Source organism: Lissotriton vulgaris, chromosome 4_1 (assembly GCF_964263255.1).
Source record: "Lissotriton vulgaris chromosome 4_1, aLisVul1.2, whole genome shotgun sequence".
NCBI classification, from domain to species: Eukaryota; Metazoa; Chordata; class Amphibia; order Caudata; family Salamandridae; genus Lissotriton; species Lissotriton vulgaris.
In genome coordinates this window covers 1,726,169,451-1,726,186,630 of record NC_141691.1, presented here as the reverse complement: position 1 = coordinate 1,726,186,630, position 17,180 = coordinate 1,726,169,451, and the positions used below count along the sequence as shown (strand labels likewise).

General features: G+C 45.8%; 1 protein-coding gene across 1 annotated transcript in view; it reads left to right on the top strand.

Annotated features, from left to right (window-relative positions):
- The window catches only part of INTS8 (integrator complex subunit 8), a 793,677-nt gene that overhangs the window by 567,929 nt on the left and 208,568 nt on the right, over positions 1–17,180 (top strand). Inside the window, exon 18 of the mRNA XM_086966019.1 lies at positions 5,759–5,940. Within this exon, the coding sequence (XP_086822145.1) occupies positions 5,759–5,940 (182 nt within the window). The remainder of the gene's footprint in view (positions 1–5,758; positions 5,941–17,180) is intronic.

Genomic DNA, 17,180 nt, shown 5'->3' with positions numbered 1-17,180 from the left:
AGTCCAGACACCCAGCAGGGGGGTGGAGCCAGCGCCCGGGGAGGCGATGGGCGAGCGGCACTTGGTGGGGGAGAGCCATCGGCACCTCTTTCTCCCATTGACTTGCCAAGTAGCCCGCTCACCTCCTGGGTGGAGGGTGGTGCCGGAATGTCTGAGGCCGGCCCAGGCCCAGGGTTGAGGTCGATCGGGGGCCAGGCGGCCTCGTGGTGGAGTGTCCAAGATGGCGCCCCAGGCTGGGCGCGTGGGCCGGCAGTGGATCGGACCCACGAGGTCGACATGCTCGAGGGCAGGGGTCCCTGAGGGGACGGAGGACGTGCAATGGTGGTGTGTGGTACTTGCGGGACTGGACTCAGGCCTGGTTGGGCCGGGGGAGAGCGGCCCTTCATGTGGCCTGTCCAACACTAATGGGCAATATTTAACACCGAGAGACTGTTTCAATGTAACAGTTGCTGCATTGAATGCTGATAATATAAGTTCCTTGAAGTAATACATGGCCCAAAGCATTACTGTAGCCTTCTTGATTTTTGATGATGTAAAAGGTCTTCAAAAATGATTCTTATCCACTTCCCTTTTGTCAGTCTTGTTATGCTCAAAATCTGTAATTATATCGTATTCCTTAGAGACTACAAATATTTATTGATGTAAATCTTTCAGCTGTTATTTGCATTTTCTTAATGAACACTTTAAAGTCTTTTCTAAACAGTCCTGCAATTTGGATATATTTGTTTAATGTTGAAGCGGATCTGCAAACGCTGGAGAAATGTACTCTACACTTGAGAACAGTGTATATATATATATATATATGAACACACAATTGTGGCTATTTCCCAAGCCTCTTGTTCGGCGGGCACACGGCAGGGGTAGCCACCCCCGTATATTAACACAGTTTTCACCAGCAGGTTCCCTCCTCCAGCCCCGGGAAGAAACCACACAGGAGCCGTGGCCACGATTCAAAGTGCAGTTTATTGCGAGCACAAGGACCTACGCGTTTCGGAGTGAAAACACTCCGTCACTCCGGTTTCTTCCCGGGACTGGAGGAGGGAACCTGCTGGTGAAAACTGTGTTTTTATATATATATATATATATATATATATATATATATTCCGCTCAGTGGGGTTGTCCAACTAGCGGGTAGCACCCGAGCCTGCGTGCGCCTTCCCCAAGGCGTTAGTTGGTATGGGCAGTTGCGTGCTTGTAATAGGCCCGACGCGTTTCGGAAATTTTTTTCCTCATCAGGGGCCAGCAGTAAAGTGCACGACGTCTACCATCTCCCTGTATAAAAACACGTATAGTGCTTATGGGAGATGTAGTCCTTATATCCTGGATGGATGCACTTACAAGTTACTGCTCGTTCCAAAGGCTCTAACATGAGCCCCCAAACATCACTCCTGTCCTCATCCGTCACGCAGCTCCACTTACGAGACTCCTTGGATAGCGGGTCTCGTGGCCCCCGTTTCTTCGGGGTGGTGCTACCCAGCGGCAGGACCGCCGCTAATGTATTCCGCTCAGTGGGGTTGTCCAACTAGCGGGTAGCACCCGAGCCTGCGTGCGCCTTCCCCAAGGCGTTAGTTGGTATGGGCAGTTGCGTGCTTGTAATAGGCCCGACGCGTTTCGGAAATTTTTTTCCTCATCAGGGGCCAGCAGTAAAGTGCACGACGTCTACCATCTCCCTGTATAAAAACACGTATAGTGCTTATGGGAGATGTAGTCCTTATATCCTGGATGGATGCACTTACAAGTTACTGCTCGTTCCAAAGGCTCTAACATGAGCCCCCAAACATCACTCCTGTCCTCATCCGTCACGCAGCTCCACTTACGAGACTCCTTGGATAGCGGGTCTCGTGGCCCCCGTTTCTTCGGGGTGGTGCTACCCAGCGGCAGGACCGCCGCTAATGTATTCCGCTCAGTGGGGTTGTCCAACTAGCGGGTAGCACCCGAGCCTGCGTGCGCCTTCCCCAAGGCGTTAGTTGGTATGGGCAGTTGCGTGCTTGTAATAGGCCCGACGCGTTTCGGAATTTTTTTTCCTCATCAGGGGCCAGCAGTAAAGTGCACGACGTCTACCATCTCCCTGTATAAAAACACGTATAGTGCTTATGGGAGATGTAGTCCTTATATCCTGGATGGATGCACTTACAAGTTACTGCTCGTTCCAAAGGCTCTAACATGAGCCCCCAAACATCACTCCTGTCCTCATCCGTCACGCAGCTCCACTTACGAGACTCCTTGGATAGCGGGTCTCGTGGCCCCCGTTTCTTCGGGGTGGTGCTACCCAGCGGCAGGACCGCCGCTAATGTATTCCGCTCAGTGGGGTTGTCCAACTAGCGGGTAGCACCCGAGCCTGCGTGCGCCTTCCCCAAGGCGTTAGTTGGTATGGGCAGTTGCGTGCTTGTAATAGGCCCGACGCGTTTCGGAATTTTTTTTCCTCATCAGGGGCCAGCAGTAAAGTGCACGACGTCTACCATCTCCCTGTATAAAAACACGTATAGTGCTTATGGGAGATGTAGTCCTTATATCCTGGATGGATGCACTTACAAGTTACTGCTCGTTCCAAAGGCTCTAACATGAGCCCCCAAACATCACTCCTGTCCTCATCCGTCACGCAGCTCCACTTACGAGACTCCTTGGATAGCGGGTCTCGTGGCCCCCGTTTCTTCGGGGTGGTGCTACCCAGCGGCAGGACCGCCGCTAATGTATTCCGCTCAGTGGGGTTGTCCAACTAGCGGGTAGCACCCGAGCCTGCGTGCGCCTTCCCCAAGGCGTTAGTTGGTATGGGCAGTTGCGTGCTTGTAATAGGCCCGACGCGTTTCGGAAATTTTTTTCCTCATCAGGGGCCAGCAGTAAAGTGCACGACGTCTACCATCTCCCTGTATAAAAACACGTATAGTGCTTATGGGAGATGTAGTCCTTATATCCTGGATGGATGCACTTACAAGTTACTGCTCGTTCCAAAGGCTCTAACATGAGCCCCCAGACATCACTCCTGTCCTCATCCGTCACGCAGCTCCACTTACGAGACTCCTTGGATAGCGGGTCTCGTGGCCCCCGTTTCTTCGGGGTGGTGCTACCCAGCGGCAGGACCGCCGCTAATGTATTCCGCTCAGTGGGGTTGTCCAACTAGCGGGTAGCACCCGAGCCTGCGTGCGCCTTCCCCAAGGCGTTAGTTGGTATGGGCAGTTGCGTGCTTGTAATAGGCCCGACGCGTTTCGGAAATTTTTTTCCTCATCAGAGGCCAGCAGTAAAGTGCACGACGTCTACCATCTCCCTGTATAAAAACACGTATAGTGCTTATGGGAGATGTAGTCCTTATATCCTGGATGGATGCACTTACAAGTTACTGCTCGTTCCAAAGGCTCTAACATGAGCCCCCAAACATCACTCCTGTCCTCATCCGTCACGCAGCTCCACTTACGAGACTCCTTGGATAGCGGGTCTCGTGGCCCCCGTTTCTTCGGGGTGGTGCTACCCAGCGGCAGGACCGCCGCTAATGTATTCCGCTCAGTGGGGTTGTCCAACTAGCGGGTAGCACCCGAGCCTGCGTGCGCCTTCCCCAAGGCGTTAGTTGGTATGGGCAGTTGCGTGCTTGTAATAGGCCCGACGCGTTTCGGAAATTTTTTTCCTCATCAGGGGCCAGCAGTAAAGTGCACGACGTCTACCATCTCCCTGTATAAAAACACGTATAGTGCTTATGGGAGATGTAGTCCTTATATCCTGGATGGATGCACTTACAAGTTACTGCTCGTTCCAAAGGCTCTAACATGAGCCCCCAAACATCACTCCTGTCCTCATCCGTCACGCAGCTCCACTTACGAGACTCCTTGGATAGCGGGTCTCGTGGCCCCCGTTTCTTCGGGGTGGTGCTACCCAGCGGCAGGACCGCCGCTAATGTATTCCGCTCAGTGGGGTTGTCCAACTAGCGGGTAGCACCCGAGCCTGCGTGCGCCTTCCCCAAGGCGTTAGTTGGTATGGGCAGTTGCGTGCTTGTAATAGGCCCGACGCGTTTCGGAATTTTTTTTCCTCATCAGGGGCCAGCAGTAAAGTGCACGACGTCTACCATCTCCCTGTATAAAAACACGTATAGTGCTTATGGGAGATGTAGTCCTTATATCCTGGATGGATGCACTTACAAGTTACTGCTCGTTCCAAAGGCTCTAACATGAGCCCCCAAACATCACTCCTGTCCTCATCCGTCACGCAGCTCCACTTACGAGACTCCTTGGATAGCGGGTCTCGTGGCCCCCGTTTCTTCGGGGTGGTGCTACCCAGCGGCAGGACCGCTGCTAATGTATTCCGCTCAGTGGGGTTGTCCAACTAGCGGGTAGCACCCGAGCCTGCGTGCGCCTTCCCCAAGGCGTTAGTTGGTATGGGCAGTTGCGTGCTTGTAATAGGCCCGACGCGTTTCGGAAATTTTTTTCCTCATCAGGGGCCAGCAGTAAAGTGCACGACGTCTACCATCTCCCTACGTCTACGAGCACAAGGACCTACGCGTTTCGGAGTGAAAACACTCCGTCACTCCGGTTTCTTCCCGGGACTGGAGGAGGGAACCTGCTGGTGAAAACTGTGTATATATATATATATATATATATATATATATATATATATATATATATATATATATATATATATATATATATATATATATATATATATATATATATATATTGGTCATGTGATCAAGGCAGGGATCTGCCGAAACGCGTCGTGACGATAGGGCAAGCACAGAAAAGAAATAATTAAAACTTGCACCAAATTTGGGTCTTCCTCGTCTTTTCGTTCCCTGAAGGCGAGCCTCGCAGCATATATATACTATTAACTCTGGAATTATGGAAATGGAGGCACGCTCTACTCTTGGACTCACCTGCCAGTCACACATTTGAATGGGCGGTCGTCTCTAACCTTGAAATCCCTTCGCTGGAAAGTGGCATTCTGGGACATGCAGTCCAGTAATCTGGTGAGAACTGCACGTTGGGCAGCCCACTCCGGCCGGAGTGGGAGGAATGGAGCAAACAGCCAATCAAGACTGAGCCGGACATTGATAGCAGTCCGAGGGGAGGAGGCGTGTTCATTTCTGCAACTGTGGGCATTGAGAAAGGCCTCACGGCCGAAATGCATTTGCCAGTTGCTTTGAGAATAAAAGTTGCTCCCTGGAACCTCCCCATTGTGGCTTCTATTTTCTTCTATAAGAAAAGTGTGGTGATATATATATATATATATATATATATATATATATATATATATATATATATATATATAATATTTTAAGGCAGGCGCCAATCTAGCAATCAAGGCATAATGGCTTACTTAGCAGGCAATTTTTTTTCAATGCCTTGTGATAATATCATAGCTACTACTGTTGTCTGGATTAAATGCTTTGTCTGGTCTTATGTCGTTTTGAGATAATTAACTGTTTCCAAATAGCAGTAATTACAGAATATGTATTCCCTGTGCTTCCTCTTCACTCTGACATCGCCTTTAAATTCTTGAAATGGAGAAGTGTGTATAATAGTTTTCTGCTTTTGTGTTGTATTTAGCAGTCTCACATAAAGTATTCCGCAGAAAATCTGTTGCTGTTCATGAATTTTTACCTCAATTACCATAGCAATAGCAACCCTTTGTTATCATGTAGTTATTGGAAACCGGATAGCATGTATCTTAATTCCCAACCACAACATGTTTCTAGTAATAAAAGACATTATTGTTTATGGTTGCTGCTCTTCATTTCAAAGTTGAAAATATTCGCGCTGTTCTTCTTTGTTTTTAGCTGGGTCAACTTTTGGCTGCGACGTGTAAAGAACTTTCAGGCCCGGAGAGCAGGCGAACCGCAAAGGACCTGTGGGAAGTTGTTGTACAGATCTGCAGTGTATCCAACCAGCACAAACGCAGTAACGATGGAAGAGTTAGTTTAATAAAGCATAGAGATTCTAATTTAGGAATCATGTATAGGTACGACTCCTTTTAATTCAATCAGTCCTTTCTAGAACATCGAATCTGTTTGAGCTATTGTGGATGATTTTGAGTGTGTGATAATTGCAGTGATGGTGCTCCAAATTATAGAAATAAAAATGTCCCTTTTATGCATACTTGATTAATATGGGAGAGGATCAAAATAATTTTCATGTCTATAAAATGGGTTTGTTTTATCACTTAATTTTATTGCTTCAACGCAGGAGAAAGTCTGTCAGTTTGTTGTCTTTCATTTTTTCAGGAAGCCACAAAAGCCTTTGGCTCTAAAACTTATAAAAAAAAACATAAAAACAATTTTTATTAGGTTAGCCCTTCATTTTGGTTTCAAATAACTAGTGTAGAGACTATGAGGATGGGATTTGTTAGAACATCTGGCTGACCACAGCAAATGTTGATTAAAAGTGTTGGCAAGCTGGATTAAGCTTAGTCTGCAAAGTCATGTTTTGAGATTTTACCAGCTGTCGTGGATTTTATTTGCTGCTTAATTTCCTTTTATTCATCTTTTAGCCCGGTGAAAACTTATAATTTTTGTATTCTCAAATGATTGCAGCCTATGGGCAGAGGAGTGGCTTTATAGGAGCAGAACATACTCATATCTGTTCTGACCTGGTCCTGTTCTTCAATGATTGGAAGTAGATTAGCCTGCGAGGGATCAGAGCGGGTGGTTATGAGGCGGATGGCATTGAATCCAGTTTGAAATTAAGCTACATTGAGACTAGACATTGGTTTACAAACTTTCATAGAAATTTTGATTATATGATTTTGTTCAGTCCTTCTTCCCAGAGGGAGCCAATCATGTAAATGTAAATGTGTTTGTATTCATATAGCGCCTTCTACCCAGAGGTCTCGTAGCGCTGTATTCATACCGCTGTGGAACCTTTCCTGGCTTTCCTGTGAGATGATATATTTAACAAAGAAGGGAGGTAGAGTACAACGTAGGATTCCTACTCCACGGGCACTGATAAATAAACAAGAAGAATCCTACTACCAGTGTGTAAAAAGGAAAAAAGGGGGAACACTCAGTGTTGTGTAAAATACCCCCCACACACCAACAGGCCCCTTGGTGTCATGCTTCATCATCGGGGTCTTCGCACCCCGCTAAAGGGATGCGGCACGCTACGACCTACGACTACGCGGGAGCGTTGACAAATTAGACTATGTGTGGTGTGTGTTGAGTGTAAGTGAAGGGGAATAGATGTGAGTGGGAGGTGTAGTGAAAAATTAAAAAGTACCTGGCTAGTGGGTAAAATGAAAAAAACTTTATTTCGTACCCCTGGCTGGTGCTGTTAAAAAGTGTGCAAAAGAACGAGGTTTTTTGTCTTAATTAGGGACAGAACCTCTGGTGTGCGTCGACATGTTTCGGTACTGGTGTACCTTCTTCAGGACGGGGCACAACTCCCAACCCTACTCACGTTTTTCTAAGAAAGCGGAGCAGCATAGGGTGGTAGAAGGAGGCCAATATAGGCGGATTTCATTGTGGATCCACCTACCTACCTACCTTGATGCTCAGGACTTGCTCATGAGGCAATAGACAGCAAAGACCATGAGACCATGAGACCATGAGACATGTAATTACATGATCCAGAGAACCGCTGTAGGCACATTGTAGCCGTCTTTAATGAGTGTTATCACTTTTTAGAAAAATTAAAATAACCCCATTTTTCTTAGAAAAACATGAGTAGGGTTGGGAGTTGTGCCCCGTCCTGAAGAAGGTACACCAGTACCGAAACATGTCGACGCACACCAGAGGTTCTGTCCCTAATTAAGACAAAAAACCTCGTTCTTTTGCACGCTTTTTAACAGCACCAGCCAGGGGTACGAAATAAAGTTTTTTTCATTTTACCCACTAGCCAGGTACTTTTTAATTTTTCACTACACCTCCCACTCACATCTGTTCCCCTTCACTTACACTCAACACACACCACACATAGTCTAATTTGTCAACGCTCCCGCGTAGTCGTAGGTCGTAGCGTGCCGCATCCCTTTAGCGGGGTGCGAAGACCCCGATGATGAAGCATGACACCAAGGGGCCTGTTGGTGTGTGAGGGGTATTTTACACAACACTGAGTGTTCCCCCTTTTTTCCTTTTTACACACTGGTAGTAGGATTCTTCTTGTTTATTTTCCTGTGAGATGTCCACTCCTGGGCACCCCCAAGGTGAAGCCAGGCATCCAAGCGCTGCTGGGGCCGTTGTGGAGATTAAGCAAGCTATTGCCCAGAGTCACAGAGTGGGGCCTATGATTAGACTAGGCACTGAGGTGAGAATTATCAGGTCCGGTGAGATTGAGTCCAAGAGCCGCTGAGGCGGGAATTGAACCTTTGTCCCAGGCCAGACCTCTGCATCAGGGTCTGCCGCTCTAACCATTGAGCCACGCTTCTCCACAGGTTCTCCGAGGTCTCTGGCCACAAAGTTGTTTGGGATCATATGCAAAGATCCTAACACAGGAAAATGCTGAAATATTTGATACAAAGGATTACTGGCATACAATACCATCTAAAGTTATTCTCTGCGGTTAGTTATACCTCAGTAGAGACTGTGTGCCTGTAGTATTGGGGAACTTTGATTTGTTGTGCAGCGTTTTAGTAGTACACGTTTTCAAATCGAGTTCAGTTTAACTGCACTGATCTGGGTAAGGACTTACTCCAACCTAAGATTTCATGCAAACCAAACATATGTGCGTCATAGCTAAGCAGAAGGACGAAATATTTATATTTACTCTTTCCATCAAATGTGTCCTACAAAATGGGTCCAACGCTATTTCCAGGTAATACTAATTGTATTTTTTCTTTTCTGAACTTCGTGTAGAGAAAGGCTAGTTAATGTCAGCCTTTGAACTCACAGATATAAGCTACCTCAGGTTTTGTAATGCTACACGTTGTAGATAATTTGCAAGGTGCTGCTGAGTTTCTGGTGTTCTTCCAGGCTCTTTCACCAGTGGCTGGGGTGGGGTGAACTCGTTTTTTATAGCAGATGCTCCCTAAGACTAGTCTTGCATAATTTCCAGGAGATTGTGCCATGAAAACCTATGAGCATCTATAATAACCCTCAAGTGTACCAGCAAGCCCATTTATTGTGGTGGCAGTAACAAATATTGTATCACTAGCCAAGAAGCTCACTGCCTCAAAGTTTCCCGATAATACACCATTGAGCAGACACCTGCACAGAAGGCATTGTGATCTGAACCACCACAAGGAAAGTTGGGGGTGCAGAGAGTGGTGGGGCCAGGTCATAACACCTTAGCTACATGGCAAGTTTTCGTTCTAATGCCACTGACAAAATTAAAGGACATGGTGCATATCTTCTTCCTGTTTACTATTGCTGAGACATTCTGCTTTATTTACCCCATTCCTACCTTGGAGAAATGTAATCGGTTTCTGACCGGGCCTGGCCATTGCATAAAGGAGTGGTGTATTGGGCTTCTTCCTTGCTGCACCTTGTTCTTCCGTCTACAGCTCCGTTTCGGTCTGAAGACCTATCCCTATTTGCATTTAAGTAGCAGCCTATCTTGTTCATATTATTAAACATTTGAAGGTTTCTTAGTGTGCCCAGATGTGTGTGCTTTTAGAAAATTCACTTCCTCTCTATCCATTGTTCTAGTTTTGCCTTTAGATTTCTCTCATATCATTGTACAGAGGGTCTTGAATAATCCTCTGATGGCTCCAGCAAGCCTGTAAAGTCCATGTTATAATTCTTAGCATAATTTAGATTGACTAATGGCTCCATCAGTGGCCTGGATGGAGATGTTGAGGAATTTATCAATTCGCACGATTTTGTAACCTCCTTAATTGTGGCCATGTTTTGTTTTAGGGAGTTGTCCACTGCTGGTGTCTTAATTCTTCATCCCCAACCGTTTCCCTTATCCAGGTTTCTTGAAGCATTAGACATCTGTATTTTCTTATTGAAAACTCTGAAATGTAGGTCATTTGTTTTGGCTTACATTCCTGTAACATTCAAAGTGGTTATTGAAATTGCTGATACACAATTATGCAGAGTTTAATCATGCATGTTCTTCTCATGGCTATGAACATCTCAATCTTTAATAGTTTCGGTATTGTGGTTTGCTTTTTTGAAAAGCACCTCCTCTAACTGTTGCTTTGATGGCTGCCATACAATTTGTATAGATAAGGACCTCCAGCTGGCTGTGAATGGCTATATGCCTTTCACTTGAGGGTCCAGTGGTATTCTTAGTACTTGCATGGATTAAGCTTTGCTGATTTGAATGAATATATATATATATATATATATATATATATATATATATATATATATATATATATATATATATATATATATATATATATATATATATATATATATATATATATATATTTATTTTTAAAGAATTTGAGTTTTAAGTGCGCCTAGAGCACCTTGAAGGGTGCAGTAATAAATATGAAAGAAATTTCCTGTTTATGATGGAATTTCCCTGTCTCAGACTGTGCCATTAGAGAAACAGTGCCAAACTTATCTGGTTCTCCATTCAAGGTAGTTAATAAAGGGTCTTGGGTTGTTTGGCATTGCGAAGCATACTCAACCTATTATTGACATGATGACACCAGCTTATATTTGATGCCAACAAGTGTGTTGTCGTCAGTTTCTGTTTTTCTGCACCCCTTTGAAGCATGGAACGAGCTGCCGAAGTGTAACATTTTTAGTCATGGATGGGTTCAATTAAGCCAGGGGCACCAATATTTCAAACCATCACTATTTTGCCAATGATACTCGAAGTTAGGTCTAGAATTTTACCACTATGTCCAGGTTGGACATATTTATGCCTGGAGCCAAAGTTTGTTTCATAATTCCCCCACATTATTTCAATGATGGGTACCATTAGACTTAGGTCTTCCCCCCCCCCCACTAGATGGTGACTAGCAAACGCCCTGACTTTCTTGCGATTGAAGACGGTCGTCCGGGCCCCCCTAGGGACTTCTAAGACTGCCTCACTGTATTCCCTGCACGCGTGTGAGCATTGATCACGCGTGCAGCATACAGTGAAGCTTTATTTCATGATTCTATTTTGATTATCACTTTTGTTTTTCACTAGAGTCACTCCTTTGTTGTTTATAAAATACCATTAGCTGCAGCCCAGGGACACTCGTGTATGCCAAGGACCATTCTCTGTTCACCCCTACAAACAAACATAGCCATTCATTCAATGAAAGAACTCTTTCGATCAGATCTTTTAATACATTGGGTGATCTTCTGTATGCTCTTTTGGCTGTACAGTTCTGCTCCTGCCATGAAATATGTATACTAGCGGGAAAATGAGAAAACATTGATTATTGCCAGTTTCCACTTGCTTCAATCAGGTTTACGAGCCCTTCCTTCTCCCAGGTTTTAAACTTACCTGGTCAGAATCCAGAATAGGACCGCAAGTGGACCCTCCTTCCCTCCTTAGAGCCGCCCCTGCTCTATCCCAGCTTCTAATACAGCAGTTGTGTTGAAGATGGAAAATCACTACTGGTGCCCATTTGCATTGTATTCTTTCCTTCCTGAGACATGTGGAGCATATCATCTGTGTACCTCTGTGAGGGGAGCACTGCTGAGAACTCCAACAGTCCCCAGCAATGCCAGCTGATTTGAGAACATTTGTTTTCATGTAACATCTGTAACAAGCTGAGCAACTATGTAGGTTGTGTTGGTGGAGTCTTGCACTACTCCTCCTATTTGTACTCCTAGTGTACTCCTCCTAAGGACCAGCTGCTTCTTTGGAAGCCTTTCCCCTTAAAGCTCCCCTCACCAGCAACCCTACTGCGACAATGGTAGCATAAGAGTGGCAGAGACCTGTATAAAAACAGAGCCCTGTGGCTCAAATCTTCTATTCTCTTGCCAGTGCCCTTCTTCTCTGAATTGTCTGATCAACTTTGCAGTCATGAAGAAACACTTTGGGGATGGAGGGCATTCTAGGTCTGCTGAACACCATCTGACAAGGAACTACCTGTTTTTAAGGAAACGCAGGATGTGTACAACATCTTGTCCTCAGTGGTCTGCTAGATAGATATGAGATGTGCTTGTGAAAGTCTTTTGAACACATGGCTCAGTATTTTTTATTTTTTTTTGATAAACAATTTTATTGTTTTTACAAAGAACCAGCAACAATGACATGAGACACTTAACAGAGCAAAGACATTTCTTTCAACCCCCACCTTGCAGCATTGAGTACAAGCAGCGTGTATAGAGTACGAGCTACACCACGGCACCCAGCCATTTGCCCCACACCCTCCGGTATTACTTAGAACACCCCTGTGCCTCATAATTAGATTTTTCTTGTGCCGCGCACCAATCCACCTCCCTTCGCAATTTCTCAGAACTTGGTGGCGTGGGAAGCTTCTAGGAGGCGGGTATGTCCCGCTTGGCCACAACCATGGCTGTGTTGTAAAGCAATTTCTCGTTTCTGGACCCGTCTAGTCCATCTGTAATCCCGAGAAGGAAGTGACGTGGATCGTGAGGAACCTCCCACCCCAGGACCTCTGTCATTTTACTTTCAATCTCACCCCAGAACTGAGCTAATTGTGGACACGTCCACAACATGTGAAAGAAGTCGGCCGGGTCTTGACCACATCTCGCACACGAGGCGGACGGGGAGAAGCCAGCTTGGTGTAGGCGCTTCGGGGTTAAGTAAGCCGCATGTAAATAGTATAATTGGATCAAGTGGAATTTAGCGGAAGAGGTGACCATCTTGGGTGACATGAGGGCATCACGCCAATCCTCCTCGCCCAGCGGGCCTACCCACTTCTCCCATTGGTCCCCGAGGCGGTCTAGTGAGGTCGGGTGTTGTTGATCAGTGTCCGGTAGATGTGGGAAATACCCCCTTCCCCAAATCGCCTAGCATGATCTGTGCTTTAGGGGGACTGTGTTCAGGGATCCTGGTATCGTCTGATATGTGTGCATGGAGGGCGTGTCTCAGTTGTAGATATTTATAAAATTGTGTTGGGTTCAGGGAATACCTGTACTTAAGGTCCGTAAAAGAGCGCATATGGCCGCTTGCCCGCATATCACCGAGCTGCGAGATCCCTATAAGATCCCAGGTTCTAAACCCCTGTAACACACTGACCTCCCTGAGCCATGTACCATGCCTTAGAGGCGTGTGAGGGGTGAGTTTGTGTGTCCACTGAGTATGTCTCAGGGCAGCCCGCTATGCCAGGTGCGCGGAGCGCGTGACGTCAGGCAAGGTGGATGGGATGGATTCCCCATACATTAGGGCTTGGAATCTGGGCAGGCCGAGCTCATTTAGTTCAAGCCTATAGGCCGGGTCGGACCAGCCCCTGTTGAACCAGTCGTGTATAATCATTAGACGAGTCTCCAAGTAGTATAGGTATAAATGTGTAATCCCCATGCCCCCATCGAATGACGGAATCCGACAAGACTTTAACGCCAGCCGGAACCCAGAGGAATTTAGTAGCCATAGTATCTAGCTCCCAAAACCATGCCCGTGGGAAGCAGAAGGGGGTGTTTTGAAGGAAGAATCATCATTTTAAATAAGGCAGCCCTCCCCAAGGGGTTCAGAGGTAGTGTCTGCCATCTGTGGAGGCCCACCTTAGCTTTTCTCACGAGCGGGGTGACATTGAGGGACCATCCCAATTCTGGGAGGAGAGCAACCCAGAGCCCAAGGTATTTAAAAGACTGATGCTGAAGCGGTATCGTGGACTGTCAGTCATAGCATTTTCTGGAGAGGTGGAGTGGGACCAGGACCGACTTATTAGGATTCACTCGGAGGCCGGAGGTTTGCCCAAAAGAGCGCAGGATCTGGAGACAACTGGGACTCGATTGGGCGGGTTCGGTTAACAAGAGCAGGAAATCGTCTGTGTATAGAGTGATCTTGTCCACTTCGAAGTTGGGCCATTCCCATCCCCGAACGAGATTCTCGGACCGATCACTATTTAATTTTATGCTTACCATGCAATCAATTAAGTTAAGCAAAACAATAATTGGATTTATTGTTTAGTAGGTATTTGCACAGGCTCACAAAAATGCTCTTAACTTTTCTGTTAAGTGTTGCTGTTTGATACTATTCTGAATATTTTTGATGTGCCTTTCTTGAGCTTCTTATGTTTTTATGGACAACATACTGACGAAGAGGTGGCAAAAAAGAAAGACTGAGTTAAATACTGGGTCTGGAAGAGCGACAGAAGCATGCCTAGGGGTTTATACAAGTTTCCAAACTAGAAGGTCCAAGTTCGTTTATTAGTAGCAGTTTCCAACCCAAAACCAGAAATGTTAATCAGAAGCTGAGTTAGCAGAAATGATGAGGGGACAGGGGCCTTTTTCGTCAGAACCTGTGCTGAAATAATCTTATACTACTTGCATACAATCATTCACATTCTTTTATCCTTGCAAACACCGAGGTGGCAGCAAACATTTGAACACTTCTTTGGTAGTGCTAGGATACCACAAAAGACAATTCGATATTGTAAAGAACATGTATGCTGTTCGGTTCAATCACCCCCTCCAAACATCCCTCTGCAAAATTCCTAAAAGCCTATTTTCCTGGTTTGTCTAATTCTTGAATTCTGGGATAGCTAATCAAAAGGATCATTGCTTAGCAGATTCTAAAACATTTGAAATTAAAGTAACTCAAGTTCCAACTGCTTTGTACTGGGAAAAAAAGGAAAACGCAAGAGTACAAGCCAGTTAGAGACTTCAAAACTGTAAACAGGCATGCCTAAAAGGGAAACCTAAAGATGCTTGCCTTTTACCAGATGTCTCCACAACTGAATAGAGGACGCTGGCTGAGTCTCAAAACCTTCAAGATACTTACTTTCACAGTCCCATTCTCAAGAAGCACTCGGGGATTTGAAATGTTTTTCAAGTCCCATTGCCAAAATGCATGCAGGGATTTAAAGATTTTTCGTAAGTAATCAGCTTTACCAGTATATACGCAGCTGCTCTTTGGTCAAAAATCCAGAGCTGCCTTGAAATGTGTGGAAATGGTAGCAGCCCACCTTTAGAGGTTAATTATTTACATGTAATCCTGCTTTGACGACTGGTTGCTGGAAGTGCCTTCTTAAAAAAGACTCTTCAAGATTTCCATATTAGCTTGTTTGTCCTCTAGAATCAGGAACCCAATGTAGCTTTCCTTGAAGTGATTCTAAAACCAATCAGATATGTGGGAATAACTACCTGAACTTCTTCAATGCTATAATCTGTAGCTTCCTGTATTTTTGTAGTTCCTCTTGCGAGTCTGCACCTGAGGCGCCTTCAAACGTGATAGAGGACCAATGAGGAACTTTGGAGGTGGGGGGGCCACTGGAAGGAAGGCTGGAATATAGACTGATTCTATCTTCTGCAGTCCCTCTATTTGTCACTTAATGGTATGAGAATAGCTTGAGGTGAACGATTGTAGAAGCATTAGTGAGTCCGTTTATTATGATAGATACATAAATGATTAAACAGGATGAATCCTGGGATATGGTTATGTAAGAATGACTCCTGGGAAAATGGTCTGGAGAACACACTTTTTTAGTTTAGTGCTAACTGTAATAGTAAGTTTCCGTGGACAGACCAGTATTGGGTTTGCAATCTGCCTAATAGAGGACCACAACAATGCCACCTTTTGGGCGTACCATGGATTTCTGTGCATATTTACTATTCATGCCAACAGATAGATGGTGAGTACGCCACAGAATGCGACGCCGGGGCACTGATGAGCCACCAACCAAGTAGGGCAAGGAAGAACCTGAAGGGACTTACTCTGATAGTGCTGCATGGGGAGGAGAGTTCCAAATATGTGTCCTCCAGCTACTCTGACTTTGGATACCATTCTTCTCCACGGCCCTCATTGAAACCCACACCCTGGACAAAGGCCACTCCTATGGTTTCACACACGCCTTCCTCCAAGGATCTTGCTGGGATTTGACCTAGAATCAATCCTCTGTTACACGAGCAAATAGCCCAGATAGCGCCATGCAACAGCCAATGCCCGCCACTGTTCCCAAAGCCACTCAGAGCCTTTGGCACCAGAGATACCTGGAGCTGCAGAGATTGAGCCACGACACTGAGAACCTGCTGAGCCCATCTCTGGACTGAGATTGACTCTGAAGTAGGCTTTGAAGCCTTACTCCAGGGCAGAGGAAGAGGAAGAACTATATTGACCAGCCTCCGACTATAGCCTCACATGAACTATGCCTTCTGGCCAACCACAATGTGCACCTTTGAAGAGGTAATTTTCAGTAAAGCTCAGGGCTTACCACATGCAAAAAACAATTCAACTTTCCTGTCTCTGTCCATTCACACAGTTTCAGACCAGGACCCCTCATTAGGTCAACTAACCGCACATGATGATCCAGATGACCTTAAATAGGTAGGCTTTGCAGTGGTGAAAAACGAATTTGAGAGTTTTTCACTTCTAGGACATGTAAAACTTAAAAGTACATATCCAACTTTTAAAATTCAAGTCATCCTGCCTTATAGGCTGTTTAGGGCCTACACTAAGGGTGACTTATGTGCAATAAAAAGAAAGATTTAGGCCTGGCAAAGGATCTAAATGGCAGCTTAAAACCAGGCCTGGGCCTAGTTTGTGAGTTTTGCTACGTGGAACACCGCAAAATGACAAAAAAACCTCTCCGGAGGTCCGCAAGTGGCGGAGTGCAGTGTAAACTGCCCTTCGCGCTTGTCTTCATGCTGCTCGGTGGAAATTCTACCCGAGCAGCAGCTTGTGCTTGCGAACTTACCGTTCACGAGCACGAGCGGGGAAAAAATTCCACTGCACTATGTGAAGCATAGTTTACTGCACTACGTGAGCCCTGCGGAGCTCGAAGTGCAGAAAACTCTGTGAGCGGAGTTCACCACCCAAGCCTCCTGCACACACAGGCGGCAGTGGCAGGCCTGAGACATATTTTAAGGGCTACCTAAGTGGGTGGCACAATAATTTGTGCAGACCTACTACTAACATGTAATTTACAGGCCCTGGGTACCTGTAGTACCACTTTACTAGGGGTTTATAACTCAATTAAATGTGCCAATTGGGTGTGAGCCAGGTTTACCCTGTTTAAAGGGGAGAGCACAAGCATTTTAGCACTGTTTAGCTGTTGAGAATGAGAGGGTTGAAGAGGGCAGAGACGACCAGTACCAACATGGACCCTATAAACATCTCATCATTAGAGCCTTATTCTGTCAAGCCCTAGAAGTGTGATGAGAAAGTTGGCTGCCTACCACGTTCTCATTCGATGAGCAACATTCCAACACATGGTCAAAGACGTGGAGAACGAGATAGATGACT